The sequence below is a fragment of the Eubalaena glacialis genome, chromosome 17 (genome assembly GCF_028564815.1).
Source record: "Eubalaena glacialis isolate mEubGla1 chromosome 17, mEubGla1.1.hap2.+ XY, whole genome shotgun sequence".
NCBI lineage: Eukaryota > Metazoa > Chordata > Mammalia > Artiodactyla > Balaenidae > Eubalaena > Eubalaena glacialis.
Window position 1 is genome coordinate 58206598 of NC_083732.1, and position 23454 is coordinate 58230051.

General features: G+C 33.1%; 1 protein-coding gene across 11 annotated transcripts in view; it reads left to right on the forward strand.

Annotated features, from left to right (window-relative positions):
* The window catches only part of OXR1 (oxidation resistance 1), a 633889-nt gene that overhangs the window by 578861 nt on the left and 31574 nt on the right, over positions 1-23454 (forward strand). For 10 of the 11 annotated variants that reach the window (XM_061171297.1, XM_061171296.1, XM_061171299.1 and 7 more), the window contains 3 exons: positions 278-1038; positions 4448-4616; positions 8175-8337. In XM_061171297.1, the coding sequence (XP_061027280.1) occupies positions 278-1038; positions 4448-4616; positions 8175-8337 (1093 nt within the window). Of the gene's footprint in view, positions 1-277; positions 1039-4447; positions 4617-8174; positions 8338-19330; positions 19463-23454 lie in introns of those variants that run through there. The other variant, XM_061171307.1, reaches the window with a different exon arrangement.

The following is a 23454-nucleotide window of genomic DNA, read 5'->3' on the forward strand; positions in this document are numbered from 1 at the left end:
TAGCTTCACCCGGAACTTGTATCTTCAACTTCTCTTCAGGTGGATCAATTCAGGAAATCTTACATTGATATTTCCCAGATCTTAAGCAGTTGATGCAAAACTTGACTTAATTACATGGTCTATAGGAATCAATCAAATTTTTGATATGCTGTTAAGAGATGTATGCTACATCCTTTTAGGAAAGCCTTTTTTAGTGATATTAATTCAATGTTAAGTTTGTGGAAAATAAAATTCTACAATTTAAAAAGTAATAACTTTAAATTTTGTTTACTGACAGAGAGATAGATCAGTTATCGGGAAGGGACTTCTGCCATTTAAAGAAAATGACAAGAAGTAATACTGATGAAATAGACTCAAGAATTCGCGATGCAGGTAATGATAGTGCCAGCACTGCTCCTAGGAGCACCGAGGAGTCTCTTTCTGAAGATGTGTTCACAGAATCAGAACTCTCTCCTATACGAGAGGAGCTTATTTCTTCAGATGAGCTGCGACAAGATAAATCATCTGGTGCGTCATCAGAATCTGTGCAAACCATCAGTCAGAGTGGAGTAGAATGTTTGACAGTCATAACAGAGGCTGCTAGTACTCCTGACCACTTAAAATCCGATTCTGGACATACTACCAATGAAGTTGGGACTCTTTCTCTTAAAACTGATTTAAATAATCTTGAAATAGCTACTAAGGAAGGAGATCAGACTACAGATAATCTTCAAGAAATATCAGGTCCTAAAGAACAAAGCACAGGTATAAAAGGTAATGCAGACCAGGATTTTCTTCTTAATGAGAATTCATTACACCATGAAGAAGGTGAAAAAGAAGGTATGCCCTGTGAGGAAGCAATAGAATTTAAACAAAAGCCAATTGTCAACAAAGGAAAACAAAGAAAGGAACAAAATCAGGACTCAGAGACTGAGGTAGAAGAGCTACGGGAACTCTGGAAAACCCATACAATGCAACAAACTAAACAGCAAAGGGAAAATATTCAACAGGTGTCACAAAAAGAAATTAAGCATAAAATAGCAACAACCAATATAGAAGGTAAGTGTTAAGGAATATATAAAGTTAGTTTATCTTATTGTATATTGTCTCCGTCTTTCCTTACTGACTCAAAAGCTGCTGTATCTTAGGCCACTCTGAAGGATGATCTAGTAGCCCTTGACTGATGTTTCTCTGGGGACAAGTACATAGTCTCTGGTTTCTCCTGTCTTTTCTTATCCCACAGTGGGTTGTACACATAATGAACATCTTTTCCACCATGTTTAAACATTCCTCACTCACTGCATTCTGTCTTTAAACAATTTATTTCTTGAAAGTGCACCCAAGTTCCATAATACCTCTGATTTCTCCATTTCTCTTTTAGTTCTTGGTATGTTTCATCATTAGAATACCTTTTAAAATTGCATATGTAATATCCTAATTGCAATTTGCAATTGCCGAAGTTGTAATCCCATCATTTTTAAAAAGTGCAATTAGACATAAAAATCTATTTCTGAAATTCTTTCAAGTATCCACAAGTTCCATCATTGTCTGATTAAATGTTTTCCTTTAAAAAGCAGTACTAAGGATAAATTAAAACACCATTTTGTTTTTTCATACTATTTACTTACGAAAATTATAGTAATAGTTTGTCTTTTATTTCTAATATACAGTGCTTCCACTTAGTACATTATGGGTTAAAAGGTGTATAGCTCAAGTATCTTAGCTAACATTTCTCATATTCTATTGGAGTATTGATTCTAGATTAATCCAATTTACATATTAACTTTCAGTTTTTTTAATTAAAAAATTTTAATTGTTAAAATATACATAAAATAAAAATTACCAGTTTAACCATTTTTAATGTAAAATTTAGTGGCATTAAGTACATTCACATTGTTGTACAACCATCGTCACTATCCATTTCCAGAACTTTTTCATCTTCCTGAACTGAAACTCTGTACCCATTAAACAGTAACTTCCAGTCTCTCCTCCCTACAGTCCCTGACAACCACCATTCTACTTTTTGTCTCTGTGAATTTGTGTCTCTACCCTAAGTACCTCATATAAGTGGAATTATACCATATTTTCCCTTTTGTGTGTGTGGCTTATTTCCCTTAGCATAATGCCTTCAAGTTTCATCTGTGTTGTACCATGTCAGAAATTTCTTCCTATTTAAAGCTGAGTAATATTCTACTGTACACAGCACATTTTCTTTATATGTTCATTTGTTGATGGACATTTGGGTTGTTTCCACCTTTTGGCCGTTGTGAATAATGCTGCTATGAACATTGGTGTACAAATAATCTGTTCGATTTCCTTCTTTCAATTTTTTGGATATATACCAGAAGTGGCTTTGCTGGATCCTATGGTAATTCTGTGTTTAATTTTTTGATGAACCATTGAGCTGTTTTCCACAGTGGCTGCACCGTTTTACATTCCTACCAGCAACACACAAAGGTTTGATTCAGTTTTTAAAAACACTGAATTTTCTTTGCATTGTCTAATTTAGGTATACTGAAGACCTAAGGATTATATTCAGTAGATGTTCAGGAATTCATTTACTCAAAGCAAGTTCTATAAAAGATTGAATATTTTTTCTTTTGTAATTTTTTTCTTTATTCAGAACTAATGAATGTTCATTAAAGAACATTTGACAAATGTAGGAAGTTTTTAGAAAATTTATAAAAATTACTTTGAGTTCATCACCTAGAAATGATCATTGTTAATATTTGGTGTATTTATCTTTGATCTTTAGTGTGTATGTGTATATACATACACACAGACACATACAATTTTGCTAGTTTTTGTATGTATCTTTACTTATGTATATTATTCATATAAAATCGGGATTATATGTTGTTTCTTGCTTTTTTTACTTAGTATATTATATAATAAACATTTTCCCATGTCATTATACAGTTGACCTTTGAACGACTCAGGGGTTAAGGGGTGACACACATCCCTCTCCCACATTCGAAAATCTGTGTATAAGTTTACAGTCAGCCCTCCATATCTGTGGTTCTGCATACATGGATTCAACCAACCATGTATTGTAGTATTATAGTATGTATTATTTGAAGGAGATCTGCATATAAGTGGACCTGTGCAGTTCAAACCCGTGTTGTTCAAGGGTCAACTTGAACCCATATAATTTTTTCATGGTGTTTAATGGCCCTGTAATTTAGCCATTTCTGTATTAAGACATTCAGTTGTTATTAACAATTCATATTATTAAGATATTTCTTTGATGTTATAAAGAATACTGGCATAAATATCTTTATTTGATATGTTTGTGTCTGCTAGTTGTCTTGTATTTTGAAATCTTTGAAAAAGATAAAATGAGGCATTTCCGTTTGACCCAATGATATAGTAGACTACTTTTATTTTATTGGGTTTGTTTGGGTGCAGGGTTTGATGGGAGGGACATCCCATTATGACAAAATACTAAAAGGAGAAAAATTGGTAGATAGTTTAGATAGGTATTCCTGGATTGTTACCGTTTGGTTTCTTCTTTTTGTACCTGTGTATGGAGGGGGGACAAGAAACTTAGTTTTAAGTAACTAATTTTAAGTAACTTGAGATCCTATAATAGGGAAATACTTAAAGTTTCTGATCTTTAGTGAGTTTATAATATCATAAAAGTTATAAAACTGTAAATATATAAATATAAAAATGTACAAATATAATTGTAGGAAGAATGGTAAAAGTTCACTCTTTTAACCTGATGCGAATGTTGGGGCTCAGATAGATTATGTACCTTGGGCAGTATTACACAGAAAAAAAGCCATGACTAGTACCCAGATCTCCTGACTATAACTAAGTGCTTTTTCTTCCACAGTATGCCACCTTCGTAAGCTAATTAATGTCTAGATTCCTGAATTGAACCATGTTGTCAGACTCTCAGTGTGTCATATGTCAGCATCTGTGGTTGGACGGGTTAGAGATAATTCAGGCTGTCTGAACTGATGGCTGAATCTAGCATATTGTTGTTTTTATCACACCTTCATATGCATATAAAAGCTTCACAAGATTTTCTACTAAATTTTTGTCTGTAACAACCATATTACAGTAAACCTTTGAAAATTCTACAGACTTATTTAGATATTGTTCTAGAAGGCTGATAAAGAACATGCAGAAAATTGCGCATGTGTACGTGATTACTTTAGTGCGGTTGTCACAAACAGAAATGTGACAACAGTTCCTGGATCTTTCAAAGCCTTTTCCCTAACACTTAGACGTAACGTCAGCTCATACTTTGCCTGTTAGTTCATTAGTTCTGCTGTACTTGTCACTTAGCCTCTGATGGGAAAAAATACAAGCTACTTAAGAGAATTCAGTAAGTTGACATTTTATTCTGTAATTATTTGTCAGAAGTTTGGAGATAAGCATTACTTAATCTAAATTATTTTAAATCATTCAAGCATGGTGTATGAGAATTGAATAAACACTGTTTGTGTCTCAATTCTAGGTTCTGCACTTTTAAAAGAAAAGAGGAGGCATCGATTACATAAGTTCTTATGTCTCAGAGTTGGAAAACCTATGAGGAAAACATTTGTATCTCAAGCAAGTGCAACGATGCAACAGTATGCACAGAGAGATAAGAAACATGAATATTGGTTTGCTGTGCCACAAGAAAGGTAAAACAACAACAGAATCTTCAAAACATTATTGAGATTCCTTGAATTGAAATTATTTTGTATAATACATCCCACCAGTAGCAAAGTATTGAAATAGTTTGTGATTAAAACCTGACATTAAATCTATTCAAAATCATTTAGCTCCTCTTTTACACTCTTTAATTTACCCCATTTCTAATTTTAGTCCCCTTCATGGTTTGATGCAAAAAATGTGAACATATACCTAGTTTTAGTAGTAAAGAAACTGACTTAAAATGTCTTAGATCAAGACGGTTCATCAAAATATTAACTGGTACAGCCCCTACCTCAAGGCAGGTAATGATGTATAATTTCTTTCTTAAAAATTTCATCAATGCTTACTGAATACCTACTATATAATAAATAGCACTAAATTAGCTACTAAAAGGATGTGGTCCTCAAAGTATTTTTTATACCCACTACACAGTAAAATTTTTCATCTTAAGTTTAAGCAATTCTAAAGGATGTCTGTCATCACTGCATTGTAAATATTGACATTTTAAGTTAAAACTTGCATTTATATTTTAAATATACCCAGTAGGATCTAAACATTGTAACAGTTTGCCCTCTACCATTATCCATTTAAACACCATTTGAATGTGCTCTTTAACAGTTAGAATTTGCATCGTTACTTTTTCTCTTTGAATTTGTATTTCAATTATACCTCCTCATAGAATCTTACTCTAAGGTACTATATTTTTATTCCCTTTTACATTTTTTGCAACAAATTACCTATACTTACACATTTATCTGTATGTGTGTGTGTGTGTGTGTACTGGAATTACATTTATTTAAAATTTTTCTGTGACTATTGTCAAAAGAGTAAAGGGTCTAAGGCTTACCCTACCTTGCTAACAAGTTGGCCTGCCTCAGTTTAATGCATGCTGGCAGAAAACAAAGTCACAATAGCAGCAGTCACAGTACCAGCACTTGTATGAGTTCTTTGAGCTTCAGTCCCCACAGTTGGATGTGAAGAAGGCCAAGTGACAGCTACATGTGCCATGGGTTATGTTAAAGAAGAGGAACCGTAAGTTTAGGGAACTTAAACCTTTTATAATATACAGTAAGCGTGGTTACCCTTTGCTCCAGAGTAAGGTACTATTTCTGCCTTCTAAAACTATGCTATGCTTTGTTTCCTGTTCTAACATACTTGAAAAGGTAGTGCTGAACAAAGATACACAATGCCTCTGCTCACAATACATGTGGAAATCAAAGAGAAAATTGTCTATCAACAACTGCATTATTCCAAATGTTAATTAAACACAAGAAAATTTTATCATTACAATTATTACTAATAAACAATTCATCAAAGCAACATAAATTATAAATTGTCAAAATTATTACATATAAAAAAGTAAAATATAGGAAATGCCTTAATAAAATATTTAGGGCTTTCCTCCAATTAGTTTATGTATCCATTGATGAATACTGTTCATTGAAATGATGAGATAGGATTCAGCCCCTCAGTTCTACCCCCTCCCTTTTTTCTTTTTATTACAAGTATTGAGAAGCTTTGTTCATAAAAAAGTCTATGAGACTGAAAATTTTTATTATAATAATGTCACTCAATTCTTTAAACATGTTTCTATTTATATTCCAAAATTACTTACCTTTCATCAGAATTATTTTTAGTGACCATTAGTGAACAACTTCACTAAAAACTCCTGCAGTTTTATGGAAATCAGTGAATTAGAAACCACCTGATATGCCAAAGGACTTGTTATCCAGTCTTTTAAAACTTTTCCCCATCTCAGTACCAACTTTGGGCAACCAGGAAGTTTTCACAGTTCATGGCATGTAAAATTCTGGATGACTGATGATAGTGCTTTAGTGAAAGCAGAGAACAGGCAATCTGTAAGATATCTTGACCACACTGTTCTCAGGCAGCTTAGTATAATCTTAGTATAAGATTAACATATGGAAGCAGAATATAAGAGATTACTTCCCGGGGGCTTCCCTGGTGGCGCAGTGGTTGAGAATCTGCCTGCCAATGCAGGGGACACGGGTTCGAGCCCTGGTCTGGGAAGATCCCACATGCCGCGGAGCAACTAGGCCCGTGAGCCACAACTACTGAGCCTGCGCGTCTGGAGCCTGTGCCCCGCAACAAGAGAGGCCGCAATAGTGAAAGGCCCGCGCACCGCGATGAAGAGTGGCCCCCGCTTGCCGCAACTAGAGAAAGCCCTCGCACGAAAGGAAGACCCAACACAGCCAAAAATAAATAAATTAATTAATTAAAAATCCTTCCCCCCCAAAAAAAAAAAAAAAGAGATTACTTCCCTTAGAACTATCTTATGTGTCTGTGTACCTCTTGGAAAGTCTTTATATGTTGCTCTGAAGACTGTTGCTTTCAGGAATATAATAATAAAATTCTTCTCTCTCCCCCCTCACCTAAATATACAGTACAGTCTGTGCATTCAACAAAATGTGATTAGAATAATTTAAAAATATGGTATGATTTGCATAATTCATGAGTACATGAAAGGCAAAGAGCCAGATACTCAGATCTGCCAACGATACCAAGATGATTACAATGAAATATTCAACCCTATTATATCTTTAGTTAAAAATAATGTAAGGATTTGTTATTCTCATTACTGTTGGTTTTATTTTAATTTTTGCATGGAATTTTCCATTTTAATGTTGTCCTTGCACCTTGGCTAATGTTCATTAAAAATTAGTTTTATTAGAATTTTGAACTGTATTGTATCTAAGTAATTTATGAAAAAACAATTGCTTAGTTTCATAGAGACAAATTATCTGAAAGATGATACTTAATACCTTTTTAAAGTGTTAGTTGCCACATAAGAAATGAGATTATTAAAAAATTTTATTAAATTAGAAACAATTTCCAGAACAGTGGTTATTGATTGGTATGTGCTAGTGGAGAGTTTTATAATCACTTTTCAATTATCCATGCTAATTAAAGCCAACAAAACATACATATTTGAAATGTGTTGCTGACCCTCAAATAATGTTTATCAGGGATTTAGGCTTTACTCTAGTAAACAAAATTGAAAAGGGGAACAAGAGCGTTAAAAGGTTGGATCATCCCTGAACCAGTAATACACTGTGTGTTCCTGGTATTTAAAAGTTAAACGTACTAAATTTCTATTAACTTGGAAAAAATCTGTATAATGTCCAGGTTTCAAAATAGGTAATTAGTAAGTTGTTTACTTATATTTTAGATAATTAGATCATTGTGTGAATGAGGTCAAAATGGTGGGTTCAGTTCTCCTTTCCATTACTAAGTTTCTTTAAAGAAAAGAAACATTATTGTGGACAGCATCTGAGCTTGTCAAAACCATGCTAAAGAAAATCCTAATGTAGTTTTCTCAGAGCTTGACAGAACACAGCCAAAAAATTTTAAGTTAATGTCTTCCTGGTAGTGGGCTTTGTTTTATTTTTAAATAAAGCATGGTATATATTTTGTATATTTTAAGTCTTCAAGTTTTGTGAAAATATTTAACAAATATAGTTTTTAAATTCTAGCTAACAGCACAGAATACTAGGTCTATTACTAATAATTGCTTGTTCTAACAGGACAGACCACTTGTATGCCTTCTTCATTCAGTGGAGTCCAGAAATATATGCAGAAGATACTGGTGAATATACCAGAGAACCTGGATTTATAGTAGTAAAAAAGATTGAAGAATCTGAAACAAATGAGGATTCTACTAATGAAGCAGCAGCTAGAGAATGGGAGGTAAGGGGAAAAATGTGAAGATTTCATTTATCTTTTTGCTTTATGTGAATTTATAGTTTTATAGTAGTTACAGGCAAAGTACAAGTGATCTTTGTACAAAAGAGTAATTTTTTAAAGGTTCACTGTCCATGTATATACATGTTTATTGAATAAATCTGATTAGTAACTTTGGTTTATTCCTATTTGTCATTTTCCTTTTGCTTTAAAATACTAGAGAAGCAACCTATAGCAATAAAATGCTCAATAAAAGATTGAATGAACTTTAGAATAATATAAACTGCTGTTATACTAATTTTCATAAAATACTTATTTCAGATCTGATTTGTTTTAATGTTATCTCCTGCATGGAGGCGGTACAGCAGTTATTTAACACATTCATGCAAATTAGCACTCCTTTCTAATAAGCTCATGAAGCATTACCTTGACATCAGTTTAGCAGTAATGCTAGGGAAATAAGCTGATGCTAATTTTACTAAGTAATGAAAGTTTTATGTGCTCAGATTTACTGAGCTTGTCTAAATGGTCAGATTAACACTAATCAACTTTTTATAACCCCTCTTAGATCCATCTTTTAATATTACATATTATGTTTTTACATGCTTTGTCTTGTGGGATTGATAGGATGACAGTATCCGGTTTCTCTCTTGTTATGGTTGCCTGGATTAATCTCTTCGTGCATTAGAAAATACAAAGCAGATGCTAAAATGTGATAATAAACTGAATCAAATTTTGTTATCCATGTGGTGTTAATGTTTGCAGTTGTTTATGTGATGAATATATTGTGTATGTACTTAACATGTATAATGATTGAAGGTATACATGGCATGTCTTTTGCTTAAAATGCAAACCTGATTTTGTATGTGCCTAATAAGTCCATTCTGTGTAGTATATACAGCATCCGTTTCTACTGTGACTACAACATAATGGAGGAAAAGAGTTTAACATATTTTGAGCATTTATTTTGAGTTATTTTAATATTTAAACCAACATTATTAATCTTACCAGCTTTATTCACAATAGCCACAAACTGGAAACAACCTGAATGCCTATCAGCAGGAGATTGGATAAATAAATTTCAGAATATTTATATAATTCCAAATAATATAGCAATAAAAAGGTTCTATTGGTAACAACAACATGGATGAGTCTCAAAGATAATAGTTTAATAAAAGAAGCCAAGCCAGACATAAAAGACTATATACTGTATAATTCCATTTACATAAAATTCATAAGGGCAAAACTAGTCAAAAGTCCACCAGACTACCTGTTTCTGGGAGTTTAGGGCTTGGCTAGGGGCAGGAGGGAACTTTATAGAGTACTGGAGATGGTCTGTATTTTATTCTTGGTGATGATTTACATGGGTGTTCACATGTGCAAAATAATCCCTATGTATTTAAAATTAGCTTTAGGATATTTTTAAAATAGCCCAGGTGATCAAAGGTAGTAACAATAGAAGGTAGAGTGGAAGGGGATAAAATAAAGTTTTTTTAAAAGGTATTACCTAGCTAATAAGACAGGATTTAGTGACAATTAGGTAATGGTGAAGTTTCTAACTTGGGTGGCAAGGTGGATGGCAATATTTTCAATCAAGTAAGGGAGTTGAGAGTTTTCTCTCCTTTGGGATTGGAATACTTAACTTTGGAAATAATAGACTTTTATTATTTTTTTTTGAGTATTGACATTTTGATTCAAAGGAACTGCCTCAGTTCTTGTAGAAGACTCTGCAAGTTATGATTTCTAAAGAAAAAAAGTCTCCTCACTTGTTTTCAACTAGAACTGATTCAAATAAAAAGAAGATGGATGATAAAAAATTTAATTTTAAAAACTTTTTTTGTTGCATTGTCTAGAAACATTTTGTTGCACTATCTAATACAGTAGCCACTAGTGACATGTGGCTATCGAGTACTTGAAATGTGGCTAATGCAACTAAGGAATTGAAGTTTTAATTCTATTTACTTTTAATTAATTTAAATGTAAAAACCGATACTTGATTCAGTATTGGATGACGTTTAAATATGTTTGGAACAACTTGGATATATGAATCTATTCTTTCAACTATAAATTTCATGAAATCTAAATATGATCTAAGTAAGTTCAGGTATTTCCTTTGAAATTTGGTGTCTGCATTGAGATGTAGTTAAATATACTAATTCCTATAGATACAATAGCCCCTAGCCACTTGTAGCTGTAGAGCACTTGAAATGTGGCTAGTCCAAATAGAGATAATCTGTAAATATAAAATATATACTGGATTTTAAAGATTTAGAATTGAAAGAAAAAAATGTAAGATATCATTAATTTTTATATTGATTATGTTGAAATGATAATATTTTGGATATATTGGGTGAAGTAAATATATTAAAATTGATTTAACTTTTTTTTTTCCTTTTTTCATGTGTCCACTAGAAAATTTGTAATTGCATATGTCTTGCATTGTATTTCTCTTGTATAGTGTTGGTCTAGTGCCTGATAGCTACTAAGTACCTAAAAAGTTGTTGTTGCTTTTTTTTTTCCATCAAAAGTCTGTTGTTTACCTTAGGGCTCACTCTTGGTGTTGTACATTCTATGGGTTTGAAGAAATGTAAAATGACATAAAAAGTATTTTAAATGTTAAAAGGATGTTTTTTAAAAAAGGAATTTGACTAGAGACATATATAAAATAAGAGTAATTAAAAATTTCTACCTACGGCCGGAGAAGAGGTGACTTAGAATTTAGGATGAATTTATTATGAATTTATTTCATGCTAACATGAAATTTATACATTGGGGAAACTTTTGCATATGATAAACTCACCTCCTCTACTACTTCTCTTCTGTTTCCTTCCTGTCCCCCTACCTCTGTAAGTGGCATGAAGGCAGGGTTTTATGGGTTTCATACACTATCTGCAGAGCTAAGAACAGTACAGGCATATAATTCATCCTCGATAAATACTTACAGCATTAATGAATAAATTTGGACATAGATTAAAATAAATAATGAAACTTGTACTTACTAAAAATTGATCTGTATCCTAAAATAAGTTCTTATGTCACTTGTAGTAAGTATTTTGTCATAAAGCCATAGACTCTGGAAGTTGGAATTAACTGACAGTTCAGCCTCTCTCATTTTACATTTTACATTTTACACTATTCTTGGTTCTGCTTTAATATATTTAGTGATAAGAAACTTACTACCTCAAAGGGCAGTACTTTTCAGTTTAGGACAGTTCTGTTAGAAAGTCCTTTCTCTTAGTGAGTTTAAAGAAACATGCCTTTGTAAGTTTAATACATTTGTCTTTGTTCTTCCTTCCAGTGCACATTAGTAACAACATATTTTTTCTATATACTATGATAACATGAAAATTTATTGTCCGATATTAATATTTAAATATAATTAAATATAATTATTTATTATTATTATCTTCCTTTTTAATCCTCTACCAGGATTATTTTCCCTGGTACTTCTGTTTGACTTTAGTAACTCTTCTTTGATCTTACACTATCCTCATCATTACCCTAAAAGGATTCGTTAACTGTGGCACCCCAAATTACTAAAATGTGCACCTTTTGTAGCAAGAAAAATTCTATAATATTTGAAACAATTTCAGATCCCAGATGTGCAAATTGAAAGTCAGTTCTACTGAAGATAATTAGAAAAGGTTGGAATTCAAGAATTAGAAATGATGAGAAAAGGAAAAAAAGGAGAGCAGTATTAGAGATTTGTACAGTGAATTCCAGAGAGAAGTGAGAGCAGCAGAAACCTACCTTTACTAGCAAAGAGAAAAGATAGCTAAATTTTAAGATTGTCAGGAGTAAGAACCCCTTAAGATACATTAGAACTAAGATTCCTGAATATTGGGAGAAAGAATCTAGAAATACTATACATGTAACTCAAGATGTGTAACAGATTGATGTTATTTAATATGTACTCTTTATTGTTCTAGTTTAGTCATTAGTCAATATAAATATAGTTAGCATAAAACGTCAGCTTACCTCAACATTGTTTCTTTTTTAACCATACTGTCTTGAGTTTCTTAATTATGAATTCTTCTGCTGTTGGTAGTTTAATAACCCTACCTTGCGACTGAAAAGGAACAATTGTAGAGTCTTCTGGTTTCTGCCAGTATTCAGTGCAAGAAGTCAGTAGAGCATGTTTACTGAGGATAATGTTTTATGTGGGCCTTTGCAGTTTTGTGAGAAATATTACTTGCTTTTTGATGGGGAGTGTTTTTATGGATGTTCACTGAAAAGGAAAATACACTAGTGGCATTTCAGCAGTGTCAGGTAAAGGTGGGAAAAGATGCCTATTTTGACCCATACTGTTTGCTGATGATTGTGCTTTGATTTGATTAATACATAAATATAGAGATTAATAGTATAGTGAATTTGCATGTGCCACTCAGCTTTCTCAACTGATTTTATCTGTAATCCTTCCTTTTCCCCAGTTCACATTTCTTCAAATGTGATAAAAATGTTTAAGATACACGTAATATGAATGTATTTTTACTGTTTGCTGTTTGAATCGGCATCCAGCTAATGTTTAGATGTTTCGATTAGTTAAAACGTCTCTTAATTCTCTGTAGATGTAGGTTCTCCCTCCATTTGTTTGCCTTGCTTTGCTTTTTTACCTTGTAATTTTAGCTTTTAAGAAATCATATTTTTCCTGTAGAATGTCCCATAGTCTGGATTTTGCTGATCACATCCCCACAGTCTTACTGACATGTTCTTCTGCCTTGAATTTCCTATAAATCAATATTTAGATCTAGTGCAACCCATTTAATCATAGACTATTATCTTTATTTTACAGATAATTTCTCTAAGCTTGTTTCTTAAGCTTAATTTTAGCTAAAATCCTCAAAGTGGTTAATCTGTAATTCAGAGACTGTACTCTTTTACCATACCAAGTTCTCAACCTAGGCAGAACCTTTGAATCATCTGGGGGAGCCTTCAAAAATCTTAATACTCAGGGTCACCTCAGAGCAATTAAATCAGAACCCCTGGGGTGGGACCTACTTATCAGTGTTCTTTTAAAGCTCCTCAGGTGATTACATTGTACAGTGGAGGTGGAATAACTACTGTACTACCCCAAGCCACCACTTTGGGTGTTGTGTTAAACATATATAATGCTAAGACAAAAGGTACTTTCAGACTATATTGGTCATAATATACTTTAATTTTCAAGTGTCTGTCATGCAAGTTACAATGTATAAAACATTTTCAAAATATTCCCCTTATTTTGGTGTTGCATCTGCACACCAAAAACATAAATTTGCTTCACAGTGGAGAAAGTTTCTTTAATCATTTTATGCTTTGATTTTTAAAAAGATTTCTTATCAATAGTAGCAATCCTGACATAGTTACTTCAGGCATAGCTCCCTTACATACCAAAGGACTCCTATCACCTTATATACTCAGAGGCACTACAAGGAAAGGGAAATCAAGAAGTATACCAGGCCTTCCATACTTATTTTTTCATTGATCTATGCCTCTTGAACTTACCTATCAAATGCGCTTTAAAGTTTGATGTACTTGACAAGTACCCAAGTGTCCAATGGTATAGTCTAAAGCAGTGCCTACCACAGTAAGCCTGAAATATCTTTGAAGCCTGTTTTATTTTTAAGGTTCATGTGAATTTTGCATTTATCTTCTTAATTTATCTGATGTACATAAAAAACTTTTAAAATTCTTATCATGAAATAAAAATGATGCTACAGTAATACAGATCAGTTTTATCCTATCACCAGGTACCATGGCACATAACTGCACCCCTCAGGCTTTATCACCCTCGACCCCAAATACCAACTTCAGGAGGCACTATACTAGAATCCTCTGAAAGTTTTAGGTTTCAGCTTGTCACATGTGTTGAGTGTACCAATCTTGCTGCTTGATGACATGCCTCAAAAGTAGAACTTTTGAAGTTAAAATTGCTTGTTGTACCACTTCCTTTGGGTTGACATTCCACTCCTTTTGGGATAAGAGCTGGCAGAAAAAGTTTTCAATTTTTTTTCATCTCTAAAGTTAATTTTATACCACTTGTAATGCAGTATTTCTCATACTCCAGACCTACTAATTAAAACATCCAGTGGTCAAAACAACTAAGAAATTGACTTTATTAAATTAGCTTTAATTGATTTATTTAAAAGTTTACCTCCCAGGCTTGTTTGTTGGTTAAATTTTAAAATACAAGTTTACTAAGATTGTATCCCCAGGTTTATCCTTGTTGATTAAATTTTAAAATATGGATTTACTAAAATTATATGCCCATAGTAAATTATATAACATATTAGTGCTTTTCATTTTTAAAAGCAATGATTGATATTAGAAGATTACTCTGGTTTACTTCTTACTTCTTACACTTGCCAAAGTACTGATAAAAATATGTTCTATTCAGTGTTTGGTTTCTGATATGACTTGTTCATTTTTAGGTGCTTGACATTACTCACATTTTCTCAAATAATCAAAGCTTTCATTTAAGTGAAAGTGTAAATGTAAATACATTGGCTACTTATTAAATAAACCTGTACAAAGGTTTTGTAGTTATTCCAAGTATTTTAGAATCTGCTTTCTGGCGTAGATAATTTTATAAATCATTTATAGGATCTTCCCATTTTGACATTAATTCTTAGTGTTCTCCATTTTAATTATATAAATTTAATATATTTAACCTAATCTTAGCAATTTAGGCTATAAAATGTATCATATTATATGCTTATTGATTTGGTTTTCCAGTAGGATGTGGTAATCATCATGTGGAATCAGTTCTGTTTTCTTAGTTGTCACTAATTAAGTAGAGTTATTGCCGTGGTTGTTTATTAGGTTTCTCAGAGAAGACTAACAGTTTGGTATTGCTGCAACTTCTAAGAAGCACCAGTATCAGGAAGCTTCAATTGTTTGGTTAATGTTTTACTTCTTAAGCTGCCAGACAATGAGTATTCTGGTGTTCATTTTCTTAAACACATGGGTTGTTTTTTTGTTTTGTTTTTTAAATTAAAGCACAAGTAATGCCAAAATTAAAATTGAGTCAATATATAAAACAAAATTCCTGATCTCTTAGCCTAGCCTGCAAAATCCATACAGAATTGATTTTGTTCAAAATGAAAGTAGTCTCTATCTCTAAGTCACTAAGTAGAGGTCACATTTCTCAGATAAAAGCAATTAAAGAAGAATATACTTTTTTTTACATTGATCTAATCACATAGGATTACAAATCATAATGCCAAAGAAATTTAGTAAATCTGAAAAATTCATAAATCAAAAGCATTAAAAACAATTAGAATTTATGAGTTAATACAAATTGTCTTATATAATATTTCTATATTGAGTATTTTTTAAACCTCTTTATTGAGGTATGATTGATATACAAAAAGCTGTGCATATTTAATGTATACAACTTGATGAGTTTGGAGACAAGTATATATCCATGCAACCATCACCACAATCTATGCCGTAAACATTCATCATCTCCAGAAGTTTCTTCTCACCTCTTTATAGTTATTATTTTGTAATAAGAACACTTAACATAAGATTTACCTTCTTAGCAAATTTTCATGTATATAGTACAGTATTATTATAGGCACTGTGCTGTAGAGTAGGTGTCTGGTTCTAGGCTATTATTATGTTTTTTCATATTAGCATTTAGCACCCAGGAGTCATTATGGCCTATTTTGACTATTACTGATGTTAACTACCTCAGGAAAGTATTGAACCAATGCTTTGCTTTCCCTATTAATAATCTATCTCAGTTACTAGCCAAAAGCTATAGACTATAAAATTTCTATTAAAGCACAAAATGTCTAATTGATATTGTGAGAAGGGATGAATGAATGATAGACTATTTGATGATTTTAAAAATTAAAATATTACTTTCAATATTGAGTAGGGTAGATAATGTATTATTGCTTCTAGTAGAGCACTCCCAACTTAGAGGATATCAGGTATAAGGTCTTTCAGTAATTTCAGCCCTGATAAAGAAAGTAAAGGAAAAAACATTATTAAGTTGAATATGTGAATTATGAGAACAGATTATGTTCAACCTTTAAGCTGGTTATGTTTTTAAAAGTGCTTCATTTTATAGCCTGTCATTTTACATTTTTAATGCTAAATTGACATCTGCTTCAAGCCCTGGGGTGTCTAGACAAATTTAAATGACCTAGCATTATGTTTTCTGAGTATTATGAAAAAAGAAAGGGCAAGAAAGAGATTTACTGAGTTCATTTTATGTCTGCTAGGTAGGTATTGTATTTATTAAATGGAAGCATTTGGCTTCAAGAAACAGAAAATCACACTTAAAATAGCTTAGACCAGTTGATTTTTCTTTTTCAATTGAGGTATAAATAACATATAACATATTAGTTTCAGGTGTACAGTATTATGATTTGATATTTGTATGTACTGTGAAATGATCACCACAGTAAGTCTAGTTAATCTTTTTTGTGATAAAGACTTTTAAGATCTATTTATTCTCTTAGCAACTTTCAAATATGTAATGCAGTATTATTAACTATATTCACCATGATATGTATTATATCCTCATGACTTATTTTATAATTGGAGGTTTGTACCTTTGACCCCCCCCTTCACTCATTTTGCCCTCCCCAATGCCACCCCCCACCCCCCCAGCAACCACCAATCTGTTTCCTGTATCTATGGGCTTCATTTTTTGTTGTTGTTTTAAATTCCACATATAAATGAGGTCATATGATATTTGTCTTTCTCTGTCTGACTTATTTCACTTAGCTAATGAACTCAGGGTCCATCCATGTTGTCTCAAATGGCAATATTTCAGTCTTTTCCTTTTTTTTTTTTGCCTACGTAGTATTCCACTGTGTATCTATACCACATTTTCTTCATCCATTCATCCATTGATGGACACTTAGGTTGTTCCTATATCTTGGCTATTGTAAATAATGTTGCAATGAACATGGCAGTGCATGTATCTTTTAAAATTTGTGTTTTCCTTCTTCAGTTAAATACCCAGGAGTGGAATTGCTAGATCATATGGTAGTTCTATTTTTAATTTTTGGGGGAACCTCAAAAAATATACTGTTTTCCATGGTAGCTACACCTATGTACAGTCCCACCAATAGTGCACAAGGGTTTCCCTTTTCTCCATATTCTCGCCAATGCTTGTTATATCTTGTCTTTTTGATAATAGCCATTCTGACCGGTGTGAAGTGATATCTCATTGTAGTTTAGTTGTTTTTCAAAGTGTGGTCCCCAGACCACGACCAGCAGCAATAGTATCTAGGAATTTGTTTAAAAAGTACAGGGAATTCCCTGATGGTCCAGTGGTTGGGACTCTGCGCTCTCACTGCCAAGGGCCCAGGTTCGACCCCTGCTCAGGGAACTAAAATACCACAAGCCGCAGCGCAGCCAAAAAATTAAAAAAAAAAATTAAAAAATACATTCTCAGGCTCCATTGCAGTCTACTTATCAGAAACTGGTTTTGGAGCCCAGTATTCTGTTTTAACAAATGTTCCAAGTGATTCTGGTGTAGGCTAAAATTTGAGAGCCACTGGTTTAGATCTTTAAGAACCCATCCTGTCTAGGCATGGAGCCAGCCTTCTCAGAAACACATGGCTGAAAAGATACCTTAGCAAAATCAAAACTGTATTAGGAAGAAGGTGTGGAGGTGTATGCTGAGTAAGAGAACCAACGAAATAGGCTATCCTATGCATGGTGCATGTGTGTATATTTTTTAAAATCGCATTTAAACCACATTTTGGTATGCATATAATATTTCTAATTCTAGAAAATCCAGCTGGAAGTAATGATAGGTTTTCAAAAGAGCACCCCACCACCACCAAATTATTTAATGCTGTTGGTGTGTGCAGAGGGAGTGCAGGGGTGGGGGTTGGCGACCACAGTTCACTATGTATATAATAGAACCCTGTATTGTAAAGCTGGTGTGGAGATGGGTGTAGTGGGCCTACGAGGGACTGTGGTAGAGAGATCTTAGGGTCAGTGTGGTGGAGCTGGTGGGGGAGTTAGGGGGGTGACTGGTATGAGTGGCATGGCAGGGTGGATATTCATCAGGGGGTGTGCTGTGTCTTGTGCATGCACATGCTGGAATGTGCAGGAAGGAGATGGGGGGGTGTGGGTATGGTGCAGCATTGTATATACTAGAAAGGTAGCTGTGTGTGTGTGAAGGGTGGCATTGTGTGCACAGCTTTGTGTGTACACACAACAAGGTAAAGGGGGAGGAGCAGTTTTAACTTAAAATGGAAGAAATATTCAGTGTATCATATGGCATTGATATTCTAGTTAAAACTGAGGTAATCTAGGTAATTATAGTTTATAGTCATAATAATATTTAATCTTAAAAATTCACTTATATTCAGGATACCCCTGGTTAGTGAAGTATATACATAGGCATAATAAATATAAGTACTTTTTCAAGAAACTAGATGTTAGAAAATGCAGTTTAAAAATGGACTGTGTTAATACTAAAAGGAATTTTCAGGTCACACTGAATATCTGTATAGGATTTATTTGTAGTAGATTGGCTTCATTTTTACATAGTCATTCTAAAAGTTTGAGTATTGAAGAGTCCTCAAAGGATGTTTTACTGCTTAAAAAATACATGTAAGATGAAATTTTATAGGACTCTTAGATGTAAATGAGGAACAGAATTTTATGACTGTATGAGCAAATAGTAAAATGTTAATTGAAATCATTTGTGTACTTTGGGAGGGACTCTGGAAACTGTACTGATTACTTTTTTATGACTGGGTTATTTTTAGTATATTTCTTAGTGTACTGGTATTTGGAAATACATGCTCTGTATCTTTAAGCTTTTGAGTCCTTTCTCTGCACATTTGGGTACAGTGCAACCAAACTTAAACATGGGAAATCCTCTCTTCCCTCCCCAGCTTTACAGTCTCCAGTCAGGACTATCTTTGCAATGGATACTACTTAGTGATTAGCTCTCTGTGTTGTCAATCAAATCTTTGTCTCCAGCAAACTGTTTTGTCACTGTAGTAGGGCTCTTGTGCTAGAAATGTATTTTTGACAGAGGAAGAATGCTTTTTAAAACAGTTCTTAGGAGATTTGATGTAACTTAATTTGCCCTGGAAAGGAAATGTCTCGTCTCTGGTATGGGAAAAAGGGGAGAAGGCATCAACCAATTAATCAAAAATATACTCTGGTAAATCTTAGTCGATGATTTCAGTTTCTATATTTATTAGTCTTTTTATGGTGACATTCTGCAAAATTGTATAATTTAAAAGTTTAAGTATAGAGAATATAGAATACAAAATTGTATGATTATAAAAGCGTACCTTAATTTAAGCTATTTCTGCTCATCATAAATATCTTCAAAAAGGAAATGAATAAGGGACTGTAATTTTGGTTTGTGAAAGTGTTTTGGTTTTCCTGTTCTGCATCAACAGGAAGTTATCAAACCTTTATTACTGCCTTAATTTTTAATTTAACTTTGTAGGAAAATATTTGGAATTTTTGTTTTGCTTAAAAATAAATTTAGTAGAACTATCGTAGTGAATTAACTTTAATTTTTATTGACTGGATCCCAGACTAAATACATTTATAATTTTGTGTTTTAAGACTATTATTTTAGCAATCTAAGAAAAGTCTTTCTTAAGCTTTCCAAAAAGTTTCAAGCATTGTTGCCTAATACAGAACTTTAAATGATATTCTAATAAAGAAATATCTTACTCAACCTTACTATTTTAAGAATCCTAGATATTTTTCAGTATAAGTATGTATGCATTATTTGTTAGAAAATGTATTGCCAGTTGTTTTTTCTTTGGTAATTTAAGATTATATCTTGCCTTATGAATATTAATTTTATTTTTACTGAGATTATAGATGATTTAAATGAGACTAGATATATACTTAGAACCAGGAGTGACTTTGGAAGGTGCCCCCAAAGCAGCTTGCCACCCTTAAATGTAAAACATGTAAAAATATCAAAATGATTTCCATTGGTGGTGGTGTAATTTGGCTCGAGAGTACTTTGTTATGTCCTTTTATTTTTAAGTTGAATGATTTCAAGTTTTTGTTTATGAAACATCAGCACAGAGGGGATTAGGCATCTGAAATGATTGGATTTGTTAAAATTCTGATCAGGTTATCAGATTAGCCAATTAACATAGCTTTTTTTTTTTTTTTAAACCAAGAACAGTGATGCTATGCATGTATTCTTTTGATTTGCAGTTTGAATTAACATTTATCATTAGTTTGCTAATACTGTAATATAGTTTAATTTATTACAAATGCAGGCAAAATGTGGATATTTTGAACTTTATAGGTCACTATAATGTACATCACACACTTACAGCCACCAATTCCTTTTTAACCTCATAGGAAGCTGTTACGTGATTTTTTCAGATATGAGAGCATGCTTCTCACTGGTCCTCAGCTCTGCACATAGAGTTTATATATGTTGTTTCACTTAACCTTCACAATAACCTTACAAAGTCAGTAGTATTACTTCCCATTTTAAAGATGAAAATTCATGTGGAGTGGTTTACTGAACTAAGTTGTCATGGAGCACAGAGACAGCTAGACCCTAGCATATTCATTACCTCACCAGGATGTCTTTGAGAGTTTTATAAAATGGTACAATACATTATGATGTGTTTTGGTGTGTAGACAAGCTCAAGTCCCAGTTTTCTAGCTGTTTTCCTTGCTTTGGAGTAGAAATCCTAGAAGCTGTAGGGTAGGAGAAAGGCTTAAGAAAATACAGATTAAAATGATAGCAGTTTTTTTACTTGTTTTGTAGATTGAAATTTCCTCTACGATTCTGCCAGAGAGGGAGCTCTTCCACTTTAAAACTGAAAATAAAAAATAATTTTTCTAGGAGTATAACAAATATTTTAGAACAAATAGAATTTCTCATTTTTGGACTTCGTATTTTGTAACTTCTTACAGTTCTTCATAACTTTACTCAACTGATTAGTAGAATGGTATTACTTAAGTAATAAATAGTCTTATAGCTAGTATTGATATGGCCATATATTTATGTAAACTAAGACAGTTTTCTAAATGCTCAGTAACTGTGTAACCAGAGACAGATTATTTTCATTTTGTAAATGAATTAAAGTCTCAAAGATAATAACTAATAGGACTAATAGTTAGAATATGCTCCAAAATACATGGAATAAAGTTAAACCTTTGCCAGTTAGCTTGGGTGAGAACGATGTTGATGAAACATGCTTAACTTTATCTTTTCCTTATACGTTTTTTATTGAGGTATAGTTGATTTACAGTATTATATTATTTTCAGGTGTACAACATAGTGATTCAAAATTTTTGTAGATTATAATCCATTGATAATTATTATAAAATACCGGCTATGTTCCCTGTGCTGTACAATATATACTTGTAGCCTATTTATTTTATACATAGTAGTTTCTGCATCCTAAACCCCTACCCCTGTATCACCTCTTCCCACTGATAACCATTAGTTTGTTCTCTATATCTGTGAGTCTGTTTCTTTTTTATTATATTCACTACTTTATTTTTTAGACTCCACATATAAGTGATAACATACAGTATTCGTTTGTCTCTAACTTATTTCACTAAGCATAATACCCTCTAGGTTCATCCATGTTGTTGCAAATGGCAAAATTTTTTTTTGTTTTTAATGGCTGAGTAGTAGTCTGTTGTATATGTATATACAGCACATATTTAGGAATTCATCTGTTGATGGACACTTGGGTAACTTCCATATCTTGGCTAAATTGTAAATAATTGTAAATAATGCTGTTAGGAAAATTGGAGTGCATATATCTTTTCTAAGTGTTTTTGTTTTCTTTGGGTATATACCCAGGAATAGAATTGCAGTTCTCTTTTTAGTTCTCTGAGGAACCTCCATTCTGTTTTCCACAATGGCTGCACCAATTTATATTCCCACCAAAAGTGTGCCAGGGTTCCCTTTTCTCCACATCCTCACCAGCATTTCCTAATTTGTGTTCTTTTTTTTTTTTTTTAATTCTATTTATTTATTTTTTAATTTATGGCTGTGTTGGGTCTTCGTTTCTGTGCGAGGGCTTTCTCCAGTTGCGGCAAGCGGGGGCCACTCTTCATCGCGGTGCGCGGGCCTCTCACTATCGCGGCCTCTCTTGTTGCGGAGCACAGGCTCCAGACGCGCAGGCTCAGCAATTGTGGCTCACGGGCCCAATTGCTCCGCGGCATGTGGGATCTTCCCAGACCAGGGCTCGAACCCGTGTCCCCTGCATTGGCAGGCAGATTCTCAACCACTGCGCCACCAGGGAAGCCCAATTTGTGTTCTTTTTGACGATACCCATTTTGACAGGTGTGAGGTGATAGCTCATTGTGGTTTTGACTTGCATTTCCCTGATGATTAGCAATGTTGAGCATCTTCTCATGTGCCTGTTGGCCATCTCTAGGTCTTCTGTGGAAAAATGTCTATTCTGGACTTCTGTCCATATTTTAATTGGGTTTTTTGGTTTTTTGATACTGAGTTGTATGAGCTGTTCATGTATTTTGGATATTAACCACTTATCAGTCATATTATTTGCAAGTATTTTTCTCCCATTCAGTAGGCTGTCTTCATTTTGTCAATGGTTTCCTCTGCTGTGCCAAAGCTTTAAGTTTAGTTAGGTCCTGTGTGTTTATTTTTGCTTTTGTTTCCTTTGCCTGAGGAGATGGATCCAAAAAAATAATGCCAAGATTTATGTCAAATAGTGTTCTGCCTAGTAGTTTTCTTCTAGTAATTTTATGGTTTTTGGTCTTACATTTAGTTCTTTAATCCATTTTGAGTTTATTTTTGTATATGGTGTGAGAAAATGTTCTAATTTCATTCTTTTACATGCAGATATCTAGTTTTCCCAGTACCATTTATTGAAGAGACTGTCTATTCCCCATTGTATATTCTTGCCTTCTTTGTCATAGATAAATTGACCATATGTGGGTTAATATTTGGGTTCTCTGCTCTGTTCCATTGATCTATGTGTCTGTTTTTGTGCCAGTACCATACTGTATTGATTACTGTAGCTTTTTAGTATAATCTGAAGTCAGGGAGTGTGACACCACCAACTCTGTTCTTCTTTCTCAAGATTGTTTTGGCTATTTGGGGTCTTTGGTGTTTCCATACAAATTTTTTAAATATTTGTTCTAGTTCTCTGAAAAATGCCATTGGAATTTTGATAGGAA